The following is an 18,422-nucleotide window of genomic DNA, read 5'->3' as shown; positions in this document are numbered from 1 at the left end:
CTGTGGTGTTCACAATCTTTTTCTGGTACGATAAGTTTGAGAGAGATGTAGGCCTAACTATCAATCATCTTGACATATTGACGTGAAGGTTGCTGGGCAAACAGTCTCTCTCTCTCTCTCTCTCTCTCTCTCTCTCTCTCTCTCTCTCTCTCTCTCTCTCTCTCTCTCTCTCTCTCTCTCTCTCTCAAAACCAATGTAGGCTGCAAGTAAGCACTGTTAGGCTACGCACTTACTAGACATTTACTTGTATTTTTCTGGATTTTGCCTATCTGACATTCCCTTGCCTCTATTAATCCAGAATGCCAGTTTTAAGAGGTTGGTCTGTTTTTTTTTTTTTTTTTTTTTTTTTGAAGTCTTATTTTAAGAGGCCCACTCACAAGTTCAAGAAGAGGTCCTACCTCTCCTTAAGGGGAAAGCTCACAAAATTCGTGCAGTAGCAACGACGTTATTATTGCGACACAATATGTCAGTGTCTTCCATTCTTCAAGCCACATTCTGGAGATCAGTCTGTGTTTGCGTCACAATAGCTCAAAGATATCGAAGCTGCTTTTGACAACTGGTGGGGCTGTTATCTGTAGCTGGCATGGTGTTGGGAGAGGAAGCATAATGGGACTTCTTTCTCTCCACTGTCTCCTCGCCTTGAATATTTTCAGGTTTGTCTAGTTTTTGGGTGGCCTGGGGGTGCGATATACCAGGAGTATCATACCTCCAGTTTTTAGGAGTGTGGTTTTAATTTCAGTGTAGGTGATGGTATTTTTTGGTTTGTTGTCTGGTCTTTGTGGCCAAGGGCAAATTGTATGTTTTTTTTTAACCAGTGGATAACTTCTATGGTTACAAAGTTCCACTAGTACAAGTAGGGACGAACCTGGTTGTTACTGCCACGTCTCCTACAAGAGATGAGAGTGCCAACCAGAGGCAGTACTCACCTGCAGTTGTTCTCACACCAGGTAAGGTACTACAAGCATTATGTTAATGCGAGCAGTCTTATTTTTTCTAAATCATTAACTTATTTAAAGTTGGAAAGAATTAATGTTCATATTCCCACCTTCCTTGGAATGTGGAATCAGCTATGTAATTGTTTGGTAAGTCACTTATGTGAAAATATATTTTTATAATAAAGTTTCACAAATACTTACCAAACAACTTCATAATCAGAGCCAGCCCTTCCTCCCTACTGAACGACTTTACGGCTCTATGAATTGTTGGAAGTTTGCTTAGCAGTATTAGGTGTTCCCGAAAGGGGTTGTTCTCGTTCACCTACACTAATAATGGCAGCACCGCCACTGCCAAAATTTGAATTTCTGATTACCAGGTAGGGAAGCTTACAGCTATGTAATTGTTTGGTAAGTATATGTGGAACTTTATTTTATTATAAATATGAATTTGGAATTTTAGGCAAGTTATAATGGATGTGATAAAATTTTATTTTCAGAAAATCCTGAAGAATTTATATGAAAACACTGCCCTCCATGAAAAGATAGCAGAGAATATCAATAAAGGATTGAATACTCAGGGTAAGTTGTTTGGTGTTTTTAACTCTAGTGCTTCAAATGCTGCGATAATCTCAAATTCGGAATCCGCCTTTGGGCCTGAAGGAACACACCCGAGCAACGTTAGTAGTCATCTTCAGAATGAAACTGTTAAGGACAGAAGGCTGTCAGGAGATGGCACCATGGGAGATGTGGCTCTTATTAAGGAACTTGATCACATTGTCACTGGCATCATAACAGAAACAACATCTGACCCAGTGTTTGAAAACCTTATTGAAGAAGTTTTTGGTATGTAACATTTTGAGCCACAGATTTTCTTTGTGATATCAATATGATATACTTTGTGTGATTTTTCATATTTTCATCTGTTCTTACACAAATACAAACCTTCATTCTTTACCTATGTATTTAGCTTGCAATCACAAACTGGAACAGCCATTCAAACTTACTGACAAGGTAGTAAACATTTGACAGGCAGATGGAAGCCTGCCCACCTGCCAGTCTGCATTCCACTTTGCTTCTGACTGCCCTCAAGTTATGTCTTTCGTGACTCTCTGCCTGACTTTTGCAGATTTAACTTGAGTATTTCTTTTCCATATTTGGTTGTTGACTACATTTGTACAGGGGTCCCACTAGATTGAGGATCAGCAATCGCAACTTTAGTTAATCACAGTTTTTTCTGTGGAACTTATCTCCAAATATATCTTGTAAAATTCACTTCAGTGGACCCCTGCTAGATTGCAGTTCAGCAATCGCGGATTCAGTATCTCGCTGTTTTTTCTGTGAAACATATCACCAAATATATTACGGGGAAGGAAATTCACTACTTCGCAGATTTTTTTCATAATATTCAGTAATGACTGGATTTTAATTTAATTTTTTTGACTGAATACATTTTTATGATAAAGGAATGAATTTACTAATTTTCAAATATTACAGTTGACCCCCTGTATTTGCAGGGGATGCATACCAGACCACCCCCTCAAGAAATATAGCTAGAAGCCATGAATACCTAGAAACTCCCTGTAAATTGCTTGTAACTGTCTATCTTGAAAGTTCAAACACCAAAGTATCCTTTAAAATACAGTCCTCCATCAAATATTTATTAAACTATCATCCTATTACTGTATTAATTTTTGGAATAATATCAATAAAAATAATTTTAAAGTAAATTTTATAAATTTTACAGTTTATTACTTAGTTATGTATGTGTGAAAAGAATCCAGCCCTCCGTAAGTATGCACCCATGCACATTTTCTTTCATACAGTTACTATTCAAGCCATCCCAGAAACATTTGTATGTACAGTACGTTCCCAATTATACGAGAATTTGGTTGATCCTACGGCCTCGCAGAACTGGAAAATTGCAGATTTCGTTACACATACCTTATGGGAATAATTCCATTAGGGCCAAGGCAAATGGCAACTTACCCGGTCAAACTTTTTTCCTCCCATTTTCAATACTTTCTATGTACTATACTGTATTTTTTTCTAATATGAAATTGTTCATATGGATAAATAAAACATTAAAAAGGTTTTAATAACTTGAAAAAGTTTAAAATTACATCCAGGATGGTGAAAACTCCCACACGTAAACACTGCCACCAGTGGGTGCAAGTGTCATTTCCTTTTTAAAAACCTTTTGGATGGAATTTCCTCTACCTATCCTCTGCCAAAAAACCTTCAAAGTCCTCTATCTCATCCTTCGTGAAGAGTTCTTTGGCTGAAGGAAGGCTTTGTGAATCATTTGAGGTTTCGGGGACTGGCGGATTATGAGTGTCTTCACTCCCCGTTAGGCCCAACAAACTTGTTCATGAGCTCCTGTCTCAGTTTCTTTGTTGTCACGTTCACTATGTAATTGTTTTCATCTAAATTCATTCTACGATAAAAAAGAAATTATAAAAATTCAAAATTCAACATAAGTGACACTTTCTTGAAAAGTTTAGATCGAACATCTCTCTCTCTCTCTCTCTCTCTCTCTCTCTCTCTCTCTCTCTCTCTCTCTCTCTCTCTCTCTCTCCCCATTATTATTCTCTCTCAGAAATAATTCATAATTTCACTCTTGATGGTCAGATATATGATGTTGCCATTCAGTGCTCTCTCTCTCTCTCTCTCTCTCTCTCTCTCTCTCTCTCTCTCTCTCTCTCTCTCTCTCTCTCTCTCATTTGTCATTTAAACACAAGTATTGTTCAGTAACTCAACTTTTGTGTTTGTAAAGTTTACCTTTGTCATGTCTTTTTTTTTTCCCTAAAAACATACAAAGCATCGTACTATAATATAAATGAAAAGTTTTGTATTTTTTATTTACCTTTGGTAAAAAAAAAAATGGAAAAACCTTTTGTTATATTTACAACTTTTTTTAATTTCAATAACTAGACAATTTATCAGGGCAAACTATGAATTTACTACGATGATTTTATCACAAATATTGTATTTTTTGACCAAATAATTTTTTAGGTTGTGAACAATTTTCACATTTCTAATATTTTCTACTCATTATTTCACCTACATAAAGTTGTTTTCAGAGAGTATTTATGCCATTGTATAGCGTAATCATTCAGCTGAAATTTAAAACAAAATTAAGCAGTGAACCTCGAAAACTGTTGGAGTTACAAGTTTGAACAAAAAAAGGTATAGGCAGTCTCCGGTTATTGGCAGCGGTTACGTTCTCGATGGGGTTCCAATAAGCAAAACCCGCCTTTAACTGAAACTGGTGGTTTATGGCACTGATAACCGGTTAATAGCGCCGATATCTGGTGAATGGCACCCTTGTTAAGTATGTTATGGAGCCATAACTCTATTATCAGCCTCTTATTAACTGGAACCCAGTGCATTTGGGGGCCATAAATCACCGATTTTATTGCCCTTAAAAGGCCCCATAAAACCGCATCGCTGTTAACCGAATCCACTGATAACCGAGAACTGCTTACATCTTTTGCATGTATCACGTGAGTGACAATTTTCTTGTGGAAAATGTGATGCTGCTTTGTCATGTATTTTTTTCATACTTTCCTTGCTATAATTACAATTTCTCACATTGCATTAACTATATATACTTGTTTTTTCCATCTGTCCATCCGCCTGTGGTGGTCACTCATGGTAACACTGCGTCCCGAGCTTTAAATTGTTACACTATGTGTAAGTTTTAGGTAAATAAAAGGATACCTGGGTGTACATTTGCAACTGAAAAGTGTTTTGATAATTTACTGTATGCGAATTACACCTTTAATACTACGTATTCAAAATAGGATATTATTTAAAGCCCGGGATGCAGTGTTACCATGCGCAAACACCACAGGCGAATGGACAGATGGAAAAAAAACAGAGTATAGTTAATTTACCTCAGTGTCCTATGAATAAAGATTGAAGACTTCATCAAAATTTTTTTTTGCGGGGGTTAGGGAAGTGCCAAATTTTCTTGTATCATAATTTATGCTTATTCAACCAACATAAAAGCTATTGTGGGTGGATTTTTATTCCATTTTATAGAATAGTTATTCAGCTGCAAAATGAAACAAAATTAAGTTGGATACCTTGAAAATTGTTGGAGCTGTGCGGTTTTGAACACGAAAAGGTATACAGTGTTCCCCCGTATTTGTGGGGGAATGGGTACCAGACCCCCCACGAATAGCTAGAACCTTCGAATAGTTGAAACCCCCTTTAAAAACTCTTGAAACTGCCTATTTTGTCAGTTAAAACTGAAGAAAAACCTGCTGAAAATTTGTATACCTGTTTTTTTTAAGAGTATCACAAAAGTTGCATTTTATGATGAAATAAAAAAAAAAAAAAAAAAAAAAAAAAACAGAATTTGTGGACATTTCTCATAAAAGTACAGTGAATAGGTGAATGATTTTCCTCCAAATAATGGGTGTATATATGCTCCAGAAAGAAATCGGAATGCTAGAGTCCACAAATCCTGTATCTGCGAATACAGGGGGTTCATTGTAAACATTTTACGCTTTCCACTGTAGTCCTGCCACTTCTCACAGGCATCATAATTGTTTATTAGGGTCATAATGAAAAGGGTTAATAGTCCAGAAGTCTAGCATCTGTAACATCCCATATGTGCATGATGCTAGAGGTGTGCGTTCCCCTTCTCTGCTCTTAAATAGATCATTTAAGTAACACCCCAGGTTGGGCAGAGTACCCAGATTCCTCCCATCAGTAGGTAAGTCTCCTAGGTAAAGAACAGAGGTTTGTGTTTTTGTAGGAACAAATAGCAAATTTTGAAAGTAATTTGTATTTTTCCTAACATACAAACCCGAAGTTCTTTATATTAATAGCCCACCTCAGAACTACAGGTTGGCAGGGCTCCCCCCTACCTGTCGGTATTTTACTACCTTGTTAATAAGTTTGAATGGCTGTTCCAGCTTACTTCCACAAGCTAGATCCCTATGCAAAGAATTTCAGGTTTGTATGTCAGGAAAATTATGAATTGATTTTGAAATTTGATATATATTTGTCCAGCATCAAAAGCTAGTATTGTATTGTAATTATTTTTCTTACGTTGTTTAGGTACAAGTTCAAATCCTCCTTTGCCATCCAAGAAATGTGGATCTTGTCAGTCTGGCCAAGATCCTTCAGTAGATGTTATGAGTACGAACTCCAGACCCCTATCTACCCCTATCCCTCCATTACTCACATCGGATAAAATTATATCTTCACGAAGTAATTTCTGTAACATGCTACACTCTCCTGCAAGTTCCTCCTCTCTGCCAGGGTTTCCAACATTAGATAATCAGTCAAGTTCAAATTCTCAGCCACCGATGCAAGCTGCCGTAAGCAACTCTGGACAGATTTTAACCAGGAAAATTTCATCAAAAAAGAGTTCTTCAAAAATGCAAGTATCAGAAAAAGGAGAGAATATCATCAGTAATGTTTTATCAGTGAGAAGTTCCCCTAAGTTCAGGTAAGCAGATTTTTAAATTTTGTAGTATTTCTATGGTATTTTCACACTATTAGTTCATGTTCAAATGCATTAATTAGCCATGAGGATGTATAATCATTTAAAGTAGATTTGGGGTTAAATTTAATTTTTGATCATCTTCAAACAGGTTATTGTACAGTAATCTCTGAATATCTAGATTAATAGAGCCAAGGGCCTGTTAGATAAGGTCAAATGGCAACGCTGCACTCATACTCCCTCTGCCTTCTTCTCTTCTTCTTCTTCTTCTTCTTCTTCTTCTTCTTCTTCTTCTTCTTCTTCTTCTTCTTCTTCTTTTTGTATGTAATACTACTGAGAACAGTAACTGGTATCACTTCTTTTGGGATGACTCTAGTATAACTGTTCTTCTCCAGGTGTGTTTTGAATGTTTTAGCTCTTGTCAGAATTTTCCTTGCTACCCATGTATATATACAGTTGACCCCTGCTATTCACAGACTCACATATTCACAGATTTCTCTGTGGACTTTATATACCCATTATTCACAGGACATTCATGTATTCGCTGTATTTTTCTCAGAGAAATATCCGCAAGTTACTGAATTCTCATATGAGTTTCATGATTAAATGCACTTTTTTTTATAAATCTATTAAAAAACAGATACTATAAGCATTTTTAGTAGATTTTTCTTGAGTTTGAACTAACAAAGTAGGCAGTTCTAAGTGTTTTTATAGGGGTTCTAAGTATGCTCGGATTCCAGCTATATGCGGGGGTTCTGGTATGCATCCCCCGCGAATAGGGGACCGTCCAGTGTACAGGCACTTGTTGGTATTTCATGGCTTTGGCTGTACATTTATTTTTCCTAGATGCCTTCCACTGCGGGAAAGAGTACTACATGTACTGTGTTAGCAGAATGTTGATTTTGATTAGATAAACATACTATTTGCACTGTATATCAAAAGTTGTTTTTTTAGGGACTCATTTCATTAGGCTTTTGGATCCAGGGACAGGGGTCCCCTCATGCCACTCCTGTTTCATTCTGGCTGAATTGAAGTGGTTTACTATGCAAGGCTGCTCTTTGCTGCACACACTTTAGAGCCTTGCTCCCTGAATGGAATCCAGCTTTTGGCAGCAGTAAGATCCAGAAAGGATTCCAGATCTGGTAAAAATGTTTGGGTTTCATGCAGGGAACCTTTAGCTTGATTGGCTGAACAGATTTTGTATAGCTACACAACCAACCATCCTCTTCGGAATGTGGGAATCGGCTCTTTCACAGTAAATTTGCTCGTCCCAAATTATATAAATTTTTATATCAAAATTTATCATTTGGATACATACTTACTGTTAAAGTAGACCCCACCCAGTCTCCTCATAACTTAATGGGTTGTTAAGAAGAATTCTGACAAGCCAAAAAGTTTGAAACACACCTGGTGGAGAATAGTACAGTGGAGAACAGGTGTACTAGACAGTCATCCAGGTAGCCATTTGATCTTTTGTTTGAATGTCGACTTACCTATTGGCACGGAGATATAAGCTATCTTTAACAGTATTTAAGTATCGAAATTATAAATTTTATTGTAAAAATTTATTTTTTCCCCTTTTGTGCTTCGTTAGTTATAACATGCTTAAAATCGAACAACTTTCTGTATCTCACTTACCTGTTTGTTGTGCTGAAATTGCATATGTTGGCCAGACTTAAAAATTTGCAAGGAGGTTCACAAGTCATCCTCCCCTGCTCGTTCAACACTCCTATATCGTTGGGGTCCTGTAACTCGTACCTCCCATAGGCGCCATGTTTGGGATCATCTATTTGGTGCTTGTGAGCATAGTATCTTTTACTTAGATTTTTCTTTTTTTTTTCATCATATTTGTTTTGAAACTTAATGTACCATATATGGCGGTGTATAAGACGACTTTTTAACCTTAAGGGGGCCAGCCAGAACCCCTATATATGGTGGTATAGGGCAAAAAATGCAAAGTCATGAAAAAATTCATGGATCTTCATATGGCAACTGAGAATACGTATACGAAATATTTCGTCAAAATTTCTCTTACTTTCGTAGTTAAAGGGTAATTAGTAAACATAACTCAATAAGCCTAAAACATTCATCCGTACAAGAAAATGCAATATTTCTTCTGGTATCGTAAATTTTGATAATTATTGGCAAAGAAATTGTGAGAAATGGCATCTGTAGAGATTCCGTGGCTCGCAGAAGCGAGTATCTGGCTGGTTCAACCATGAATCAGTAGGACCACAGACTTCAAGTAGATTACATGTATGTTTCGGCAAGAAGTTCATCATGCCAATGAAGAAAAGACAAGGAAAACATCTCGCTAACATACAGACAAAGAAAAATCGCTCAAGTATTATTACAGAATATCATAATATATGCGTAGTTAGTGAAGAGAGAGGGGAGGGTTGCCTAGTAACGCCCCCTTCTTGCCTGACAGCACACGTCACACTGTGCCCAAGGCTACGATCTTTGAGCAAAGAGATCTTCATTTATGATAAATAACATAGTTTTGGTTTTTTAATACCCAAAATGGAATATGAAATTCATAATAATCATGATTTACTAAATTGTCTTTGTAAAAAGAGAGTACACCTTCGAGTTTCACCTCTGACATTCTCTTGCATTTACGTTTGTTTATCTTTGTTTCGGCAAGAATGTCATCCTGCCAAAGAGGAAAATAGAAGGAAAACATCTCGCTAACATACAGAAGAAAATTCGCTGTAATAAGCAGAGTTAGTGAAGGGGAGAGAGGGGGTTACGTAGGAAGGAGTGCCCCATCTTGCCTCAAGCAGTGCCCCAGGCTACGATATATGAGCAAAGGGATCATCATTTATGATTAAATTATGATAAATAAAATAGTTTTGGTTTATTAATACACAAAAAAGAAATATACATTCATAATAATCATTATTTATTAACATTGTCTTTATAGAAATACGAAGGAAAACTTTGAACGCCCGTATCTCAAAGCTATACTTATTGACCTTCAAAATCTATCTCCTCACTTAGTTTTAAAGCTATAACATTGGAATTTGGTATATAACTCAGAAAGACATTATAGAACAATCAAATAGAGCCCTTTTTTCCAATTTTTGTTTTGTCTTTTATAAATTTTTTTCTTGCGATTTATAGGGTTTATTTTTTTACCATATTGAAAAATTCTTATCTAGCAAAAAAATTACTTTTAGAAAAAAAATAACTCCATTTGATTGGAGGTCTACATCAGGTCTATATATGGTAGTAATCCCAGGTCTTAATATTAAATATCAAGGGAGGAGATAGAATTTGAAAAATGGTTATTTTCGGTATAAATTGCCCTGGCGTCACAAAACCGAAGGTCAGAGGCGAAAATCATATGCGGTTTGGAGATGTCCCAAGTCACCTTATTAAGTGGTATGAATATCAAAGTCCTGTTGTTAAAAAACGGCATTAGCCGGCCGGCCCCCTTAAAAATCTCCCCCAAAATGGTGGGTCGTTTTGTATGCTGAGTATGAAAAGCAAACCTTAAATCCTGCTGAGATTTTCAATGATAGGCTAACCCCTGAAGCGTCAATAGTTAACTGGCCTCAGAACTGTCGACACTGTAAACAAAACATGTAATAGTAAAACTGTAGGTAATTAAAGGGAATCACTAGTGACACAACTACTGATACTGTCAACAAAACAACTGTAATTTGCCATGGATGGGCGAGCTCTTACTTCGGTATAGGTATGCGATCTTTTTCTGTAATTCTTAAAAACCAAAAAGTTCTATAAACCTAAATGTTTTCTGGAGGAAATGATCATTTGCAAAAGTTTAACATATTTCAGAATATAAACATTGTCACCTTACGCCATTTGCATTTGATATTGTTTACATTTTCAAAACCTATTGTATTTTATTTTTTACTCTTGGAAGCCACCTATGAGAATCAGCAGGGTTTAACAAAGTGGTAACTTCAACACAAATAACATCCGCAATCAGCTGTTTCTTGATTCTTTTATTTGTGTCGGTACTTTACTTAGTGTTAGATGGAGCATCATTGAGAGAGAGAGAGAGAGAGAGAGAGAGAGTCTGTTGCTCCGGTTCATTACACTGACATATCCATTAGCAAAAGTCAAATGATAGTTGTGTATTAAGAATAATGCTAATTTTGATAAATCTTGTTTTATGGCAAAATCAGCTGTTTCTCAATCCTGTTATTCCATTAGCAAAAGTCGAATGATAGTTGTGTATTGAGAATGGTAATGCTAATTTTAATAAAACTATTGTTTTACTGTATCTAATCATATTGGAAGTATTATTACTCTGCCATTTGCATTCTGGTATTGTTGACATTCGTAAAATATCTATTTCATTTTACCTATATCATCACTCTTTATTTGCCGAATGGAACGTAATACTGTACAGATATAAGTTTCTTTCTTAAAATATCTAAGTTGGATTTTAAAATTGCAGCTACATACTTTATTCGTAAACATTGTAAATTAAATGAGGTATATGCATGTTTTTGCCAGTTTCAGACGGTGCTTTTACCTCCAGGTTTATGCTAACTTCATTTGTAGTTCTAAAACCTGGAATTTCTTGGTGGAGGATGGAGCATCACCTTAAGTATTGAACCTGCTTAAAAGTTAGACTAATAATATTTGTGTACTGAGAGTAATGTTCATTTTAATAAAACCTTTTTTATTGTATATAATCATATTGCATGTATTAATACCATATTATTGAATTATAATATGAGCAGAGCGATCCGCCATTTGCATTCTGGTTTTGTTTACATTCTTAAAATAATCAGCTGATTTCATTTTACTGATATAATTACATCATCACTGTCTTTAGTTGCTGAATGGAGCTTTAATTCATACATTCCTTCCATAAATTATCAAAGTTAGGCTAAAAAATTGTAGCTAATTTATAAACATAAATTAAATTAAGTTCGTGTGTTTTTGTCAGATTCAGACGTGCTTTTGCCTCCAAAATTCGTAGTTCCTGGTCATGTTTAACTTACAAGCACTGTTGTTTACTAAAGGCCAATATTTCCTTGATAGTTCTTTATAATCAAACTATAGTATTTTGTGATATCGATAGTTTCTCAGTTATTCTTAATATTGGGATTTGTTCCAATTTAAAGTAATACATTCATGAAGATCTGCTTCCAACGGGTATTACTCCGCCGATAGTGACGCACAGGCATTGAGCATTTGTCACGATGTTTACCGTATATTTTTCCTTGGGGAATACAAAAGTATTTTTTTGCAATGGTTAGATTTGCCAAACATAACAAAATCTTGAAGATACTGATATTACACATTTTTGTTGTGATAATTCCAATAATTATTACATTTATTTATGTACAAATAACTTACATCAGCTGACTGAGTTATGTAATTTAATGAATTGGAGGTCATCTTGTACGGCGAACATACCTTTAAACCTACAATTTGAAAAATTGGGGTCATCTTATGCACAGAGTCGCCTTATACGCTGGGATACACGGTAACAGAAGAAAAACTATTTCAAATAAGCAATGGTGATAATGTTATATGTATACATTTTTTATGAAAATTTCTTAAGTTGCATGGGAGTTGGAGAATACCTTGCTGCACATTATCTATTTTTATTGAAGTATGCATAATTCCTTTATTTATGGTCTTATTTTCAAACTTTCTGTCAGGAAAACTTCTATGGTATAACCTCAACCCCTTAATATTGGCTGTCATTTGATTCTGGCAAGATTTTTCTGTTTACATATATGCATACAGACTTACACATTTCCTGTAGGTCTCATGAACTACCAAGCAGATTTAGGATTGTTGGGAGACATTGTAAAAGTTTTTAATTTTTGCAAAATCAGAATAAATTGAAATTACTATCAATATTATCAAGAAGATGAAACCTGTTCATATAGAATGAGCCCATATGGGACAGCTTCCAAAGAATATGGTGTACATTAAGAAGTATGAGGAGGTAAAGGGAAATACAGAATGAGATCCCACTTATTAAAAATAAAAAAAATGAATTCATAAATAGATAGAAATGCATTAAAATGCAAGGGAATAGTATTAGGGTAGTAATGCATTGCATCTTCGCTTGAGCTTCTTAAGTTCCAGTTGCGAGACATCCTCTGGGAGGCGTGCCACAGTCCAACCGTGTGAGGTATAAAGGCCCTCTGAAACTGAGAAGTTTGACAACGAGACCCACATACTGCATACTGGTGCTGCTGTTCAGTGAATCTGGTTGTTCTTGGCAGGTAAAAGGGAATCAGGGATTAATCGTGAATGTGATAGATCTCTGTTGAAATACAGCCTATGGAAAAGTGCTACTATTAGGAAACTGATACCTAACACCATGAACCACTCTGTATAGAAGAGATAAATCTCTGGCAGAGCAGACATCCATTCCTGAGAACAGTATTCTAGTGAAGGAAGCACTAATGACCTAAAACAGGTTGCATTGATTTTATTACTGTTATAAATATATGAGGTCTTATGAACAATACCTACGTTTGTGAGGGATTTGCTGAAACTTTCATTTGATGTTTCTCAAAACTTAGATGCGAGTCAAAAGTTTTAAGGCTTCAGACTCATTCCGCAAAGTTCCATCCACCTGAAGGGGAGGATGTGGTGGGAAATCTGTATGAGACCTCCTAATCAGTTGTGGTTTTGTCTTACATACTGGAGTTCACACTCATACTCCCTGATTACAACATTCTCTGATCTGATCCATGTCCTGATGAGGCTTAGGGCATCTTCATTTCTAATAAGTGGATTACTACACCCACAAATGTTGCATCATCAGCATACTTGAACAATCCTGTGTTCCAGGCAAACAACCATATCACTTGTAGACACTAGTACAGTGGTACCTCGACATACGAAAGGCTCAACTTACGAAAAACTGAGATACGAAAGCAAATACAAAAAATTTTACAGCTCTACATACGAAAAGTTTTCAAGATACGAAAGGTTGTTGCTGTAAAGTCCCAAGATTCGCCCGGACCACCGAGAACAATTTTAAACTCCCGCGCCGCCAACTGAGTAAACTCGCCACCATCCTCCCGCTCTCCCATTGGTTCCTGATGCTAGTCACCCCATAAGGTCCTGCTCTCCTATTGGTCAGCATGTACCCCTTGTGCTTTAAGTATTCTATTGGTAAAAGGATGCTGTAAATTGAAAAACTTATTCATCTAATACATTTAGTAAAAAAAAAGCATTAGGTAAAGATAGAATAAAGAATAGAAATGAATGGTTATTATACTGTTTGGTAGTTTCAGTAGTTGAAGAGAGATAATGAAAATTTATGGCTTACTGTGTAAAGTGATTGCTTGGCGATCGTTCGATACTCGTAAGTGCTGGATTTAAACAGAAGTTTGGAAGCTTTTTTTTGTTTGTTTATTAAAGTTAATGGTTACGTGATAATTATTTGAAATGAATACATGCAATACATTTAATAAAAAATTGTGAATTAGATATCATAAAATATAAAATAAATCAGACTGCCAACAAATACATATTTTTTAGAATTCTTCTTCTGTTTTAATATTACGTTACTTATACGTATGTTTCATTATAGCTGTCAGTAACTCGGTATCTCCATTAGGTAAAGATAGAATAAAGAATAGAAATGAATGGTTATTATACTGTTTGGTAGTTTCATTAGTTGAAGAGAGATACTAATGAAAATTTATGGCATACTGTGTGCTAGGAAAAATGATTGCTTGGCGTTCGTTCGGTACTCGTAAGACGGGTAAGAGCTGTAGGTAAACGATCGATTGGAAGGTTTTGTGTTTTTTTTTTTTTTAGTTAATGATTAATTAATAATTATTTGAAATGAGTACATACTGATTATTTATACATTTTATTGGCATATTCTAAGCTTTTAGCTCTTAGGTTTAGATGTCAGAATCATAGACTAGGCTACAGTAGCAACCGTTAACATTGGCTAGGCTTATTGCTAAGGGACATATGCTAACGTCCTAATATATGCAGTAAAAATGGGGTTGAACATTACATGCAGTTGAATATTACTCAAGTATGTACAGTATTTTGCCTTTTTGGGAGTCATATTTCTTCCGTCGGATCGGCGTCGTAGCCCTAGAACATGTGTTTTAGGCCTGGAAATATAATTTACTGGAGTGTTTTTGGAGGGCTTGGAACAGATTAGCCATTTTACATGTAAAATGTGGTCCAAGATACGAAAACCTCATGATACGAAGGGCGCCTCGGAACGGATTAATTTCGTATCTCGAGGTACTACTGTAATTAAATAGGTAGTTCCCGGTAATTGGGGGGTGGGGTTCTGTTCTTGGGGGGTGCTGATAAGCAAAAACCGCCACGCCATTAACTGAAACTTGACAATTTATGAGGCTTATGGTGTCAATATCTGGTTAATGGTGCCAATTTCCGGCTAATGGTGGCTCTGTTAGGTATGCTATGGTGTCATAACTCCATTATTGACGTATGTATTATGGTGCCAGTAACTGGAACTTGGATGTTATGGCGACATAAGTCGCCGGTTTTATGACATTAGACCAGCACCATAAAACTGGATCGACATTGACCAAGTCCACTGATAACCGGGGACTGCCTACAGTAGTGGACCAGGAACACTACCCTGTGGAACTCCAGACACACTAGACCTTGGTTTACTCAAGATCCTGTCCACAGCAACTCGCTGCTGCCTACCTGTAAGGAAATCTTGAAGTAATCCTCAAACATATCCACCCACTCCAAGATTCTGAGGTTTATAAGTTTGTGCCTTGTGAATTAGTAAATTGAAAACAGTACTAAAGTCTGTCTAAATTACTCTTCCCTCAAAACCTTATTAAGGTTCCATTGCAAATGGCATGTCAAGTCTCAAAGAGCATGGCGGGTACCTAACTGCTTTTTATGTGCATATTGGCTATCAACTAACAATCCTTTTGACTCCATATACGTACTTATACGTATAGTGGCTTGAAAATAAGTACAGTGGAACCTTGGTTTTCTTACATAATCTGTTCCAGAATGTCTTACGAAGTCTGAAATGTATGAAATCTGAAATAATTCTCATAAGGAATATTGTAAATCCAGTTAATGCACCCAAAAAAAAAATATATATAAACCGTATATACTCGCATATCATGCAACTTTTGAAGACCTAATTTTGGAGCTAATTTTAAGGGGGTCGCATCATACATGAGATATAAAATTGCTGTATGTAATATTCACATACTAGCATCGTTTGATGAAATACAAACATAATGAATATGCATCTTTTCTATGGATCTTTTAAAAAGTCATGCTTTACTTCTCTGCATCCAATAATATTGTACGGATTTTTTCATATTACTATTGTTGTATTATAAAACACAAAAATAGCAATCAATGTTTCGGTTTGGAAGTCGGCTGAGGACGAATGCAAGGTAAGTTTGTTTTGCTGTATTGAAATCAAATCAGAGCAATTTTCTTGCTTCCAGTTGGCATAAATGAACCTCAGTCTGTTGATATGGGACAAGGTTATTTTACGTTATACAAAGTGTTTTCAAGTCAATATATCACCTGAATTCGTATCGTTGTGAACGAAATATAGTTATTTTTTCGTTAGTAGATGGTGCTGAAGGCATGTTTATTGCGTTAAAAAAATAAACTGATTGCGTTCGATATTTTCACTTGATTTCATCAGAATACCACGAGCTTTATATATCTTTCATTGGAGTGAACACAATAAAATGTGTTCTTTTATACCAAATAAATAGTTTTGATTACAACACATTTCTCTCAACTTGTTTACGGTCGAGTTTGATGGTGCTATTCCGAAGTTTCCATGTTTCCAATGCACGATAATAGTCATTAGCAGGTGAACATTCTTTTGTCAGCTTCAGCTACAACTTGCAGCTTAAATTTAGCAGTATACACCCTTGCTGATCTTTTCTCCAAAGCGAATGAGGATATAGTAATTTAAAAATATATGTCTTATTCTGTTTAACGTCATTATTAACATAACTACGGTAATTTTTTACTATTGTACGTAGTTGAAATGCAAGCAAACCACTGTAGTTATTGGATTCGGCTGTTCATAGCAAATCAGCTGTTTCTGGCTGTATGCCTTTACACAACAAGTATAACATTACTGACAGTACTTTTAGCTTTCTATTTTACTCTTTTTAACCTAACTAGAAGATGGGATAGATAAAGAGATGGAGGAAAAGGGGTTAGCCTAACTAGAAAATGGGATAGATAAACAGGAGGAAAAGAGGTTAGCCTGTTGTAGCTTGGTCTCAAAAAATTGAACTCGCATGTTACATGAGATACATGATCAAATCATTGTTTTAGGGTGAAAATGTGGGGGTCACATGATATGCGAGATTGCATGTTACACAAGTATATATGGTATTTATATAGGATACACACAGTTTTACATACATAGAACAATGAAAATAAATATAAATGACTAATGAAATGGATGAATAAACATTAACATCACTCCTACCTTTATGGAAGACTTGTTTGTGTATGGAAGATGGAGAGGAGGGGAGAGGGAGGAGGAGAGGTTATTGTTTGGAAGGGGAATCCCCTCCAGAAGTACTTCAGGCATCCAGGAACTATTTGGGGTTACTTCTCTTCCTTTTTTACTGGCAGTGTCAGGTTACTTTCCTTTCTCATTATTTACTGGTACCAAGACAAGCTTGAGAGTCACTGGACCCCTGCCGTACAACAAAACTGTCCAGAGGCATTTGTTTCTTGTGTGTTTAAAACTTGCCTACGTATAGTGAAACATGGCATTGTCATTAAGGATGTTGGAGACACTGATTACATCATCTTTGTTGAGATGATCACAAAATTTTTTACATCACTCCACTCTACAAATATGTCCTTAATCACTTTCTGAACTTTTGAAACCAGCCTCTGCTGGCCTTAAATTCACTAACAGCAATGCTTCTTGTTGGCATTTTCCTGCTGAGATCAGGATGCAGCATCCTCCAACACTTTGCTACGAGTTCTTTCTTAAATTCTATTGTTTCTCGCAATTGTTACAGAAGGGTTGCCACTTAGAACTTTCTTTGGCCCATGATGGCTTATTTAGCAGTTGCACTTGAATAAAAAAAAGCACAAAAAAGGCAAAAGAATAAAAAAAAGCACAAAAAAGGCAAAAAACAAACTAATACAAAAATAGAATGGAACACTAGAGAACATGGGATGCTTGTTTGGGCGCTCAGTTTGGGCCATAGTCACGAGGTGGGCCCTGGAAGGAGGGTTTCTGGTTGCACGAAATTTGAGGATATGTAAGAAACTAGAGTTAAAATTTCACAGAGATATACAAATAAATTACTGTATTTTCATATAATTTACATGACTAAATGCACTTTTTTGTAATAAAACTATTAAAATACTCATGCATTAGCATTTTTTGAGGGGGATTTGTGTTGTAACTATCAAAATAGGCATTTCTAAGCATTTTTAGGGTGGTTTTAAGTATTCACGTATTTTAGCTATTCATGGGGGATTTAGTACCCATCCCTCACAAATACGGAGGTCTACTGTATTTTAGCTATTCATGGGGGATTTAGTACCCATCCCTCACAAATACGGAGGTCTACTGTATTTCAGCAACTTTGGAGAGCACACGGAGAATAGAGATGGGCTTGTAGTTACTGCCGTCTGCTGATATGCCACTCTATGGAACAGGCACTGTATTACTAAGCTTGTGCTCATTTGCAAAGATACTATGTTCACATAAAAATCTGTAGAACCTACTATTCTTGGAACACTGGCAACTTTTTTATAAAACAAAGGAAAGAAAATATCAGGATCATCTCCATCCCAGCTATCAAGACTATCCAGAATTTTCTTACATCTTCTGAGCAAAATGCAAATTCTGAAAGAATAGCTTTAGGTGGACAAGTATCAGGGAGAGGGACATTCTCAGCTGATTGCTTAGCTTCAAAAGCTCGATGATGGAATGGAAGATGACCCTGTTCAAAAGATAGATTAGATGGTGCCCATTTGGTCCACCACAGGTGAGGCTGAGTAATTCTTTCAAGTTTCCCCTTTAAGGAATTATTGTAATTTCT

The 18,422-nt window shown here is 36.0% G+C and overlaps 1 protein-coding gene across 1 annotated transcript in view; it reads left to right on the top strand.

Moving 5' to 3' along the window:
* LOC135215961 (uncharacterized) overlaps window positions 1-18,422 on the top strand; it is a gene marked incomplete at its 3' end in the record, with an annotated part of 298,909 nt that overhangs the window by 242,735 nt on the left and 37,752 nt on the right. Inside the window, exons 7-8 of the mRNA XM_064250917.1 lie at window positions 1,433-1,778; window positions 6,006-6,399. Of these exons, the coding sequence (XP_064106987.1) occupies window positions 1,433-1,778; window positions 6,006-6,399 (740 nt within the window). The remainder of the gene's footprint in view (window positions 1-1,432; window positions 1,779-6,005; window positions 6,400-18,422) is intronic.

The sequence above is a fragment of the Macrobrachium nipponense genome, chromosome 5, assembly GCF_015104395.2.
Source record: "Macrobrachium nipponense isolate FS-2020 chromosome 5, ASM1510439v2, whole genome shotgun sequence".
In the NCBI taxonomy this organism is placed as follows: domain Eukaryota; kingdom Metazoa; phylum Arthropoda; class Malacostraca; order Decapoda; family Palaemonidae; genus Macrobrachium; species Macrobrachium nipponense.
The sequence above is the reverse complement of the archived record's forward strand: the minus strand, read 5'-3'. Positions and strand labels throughout refer to the sequence as shown.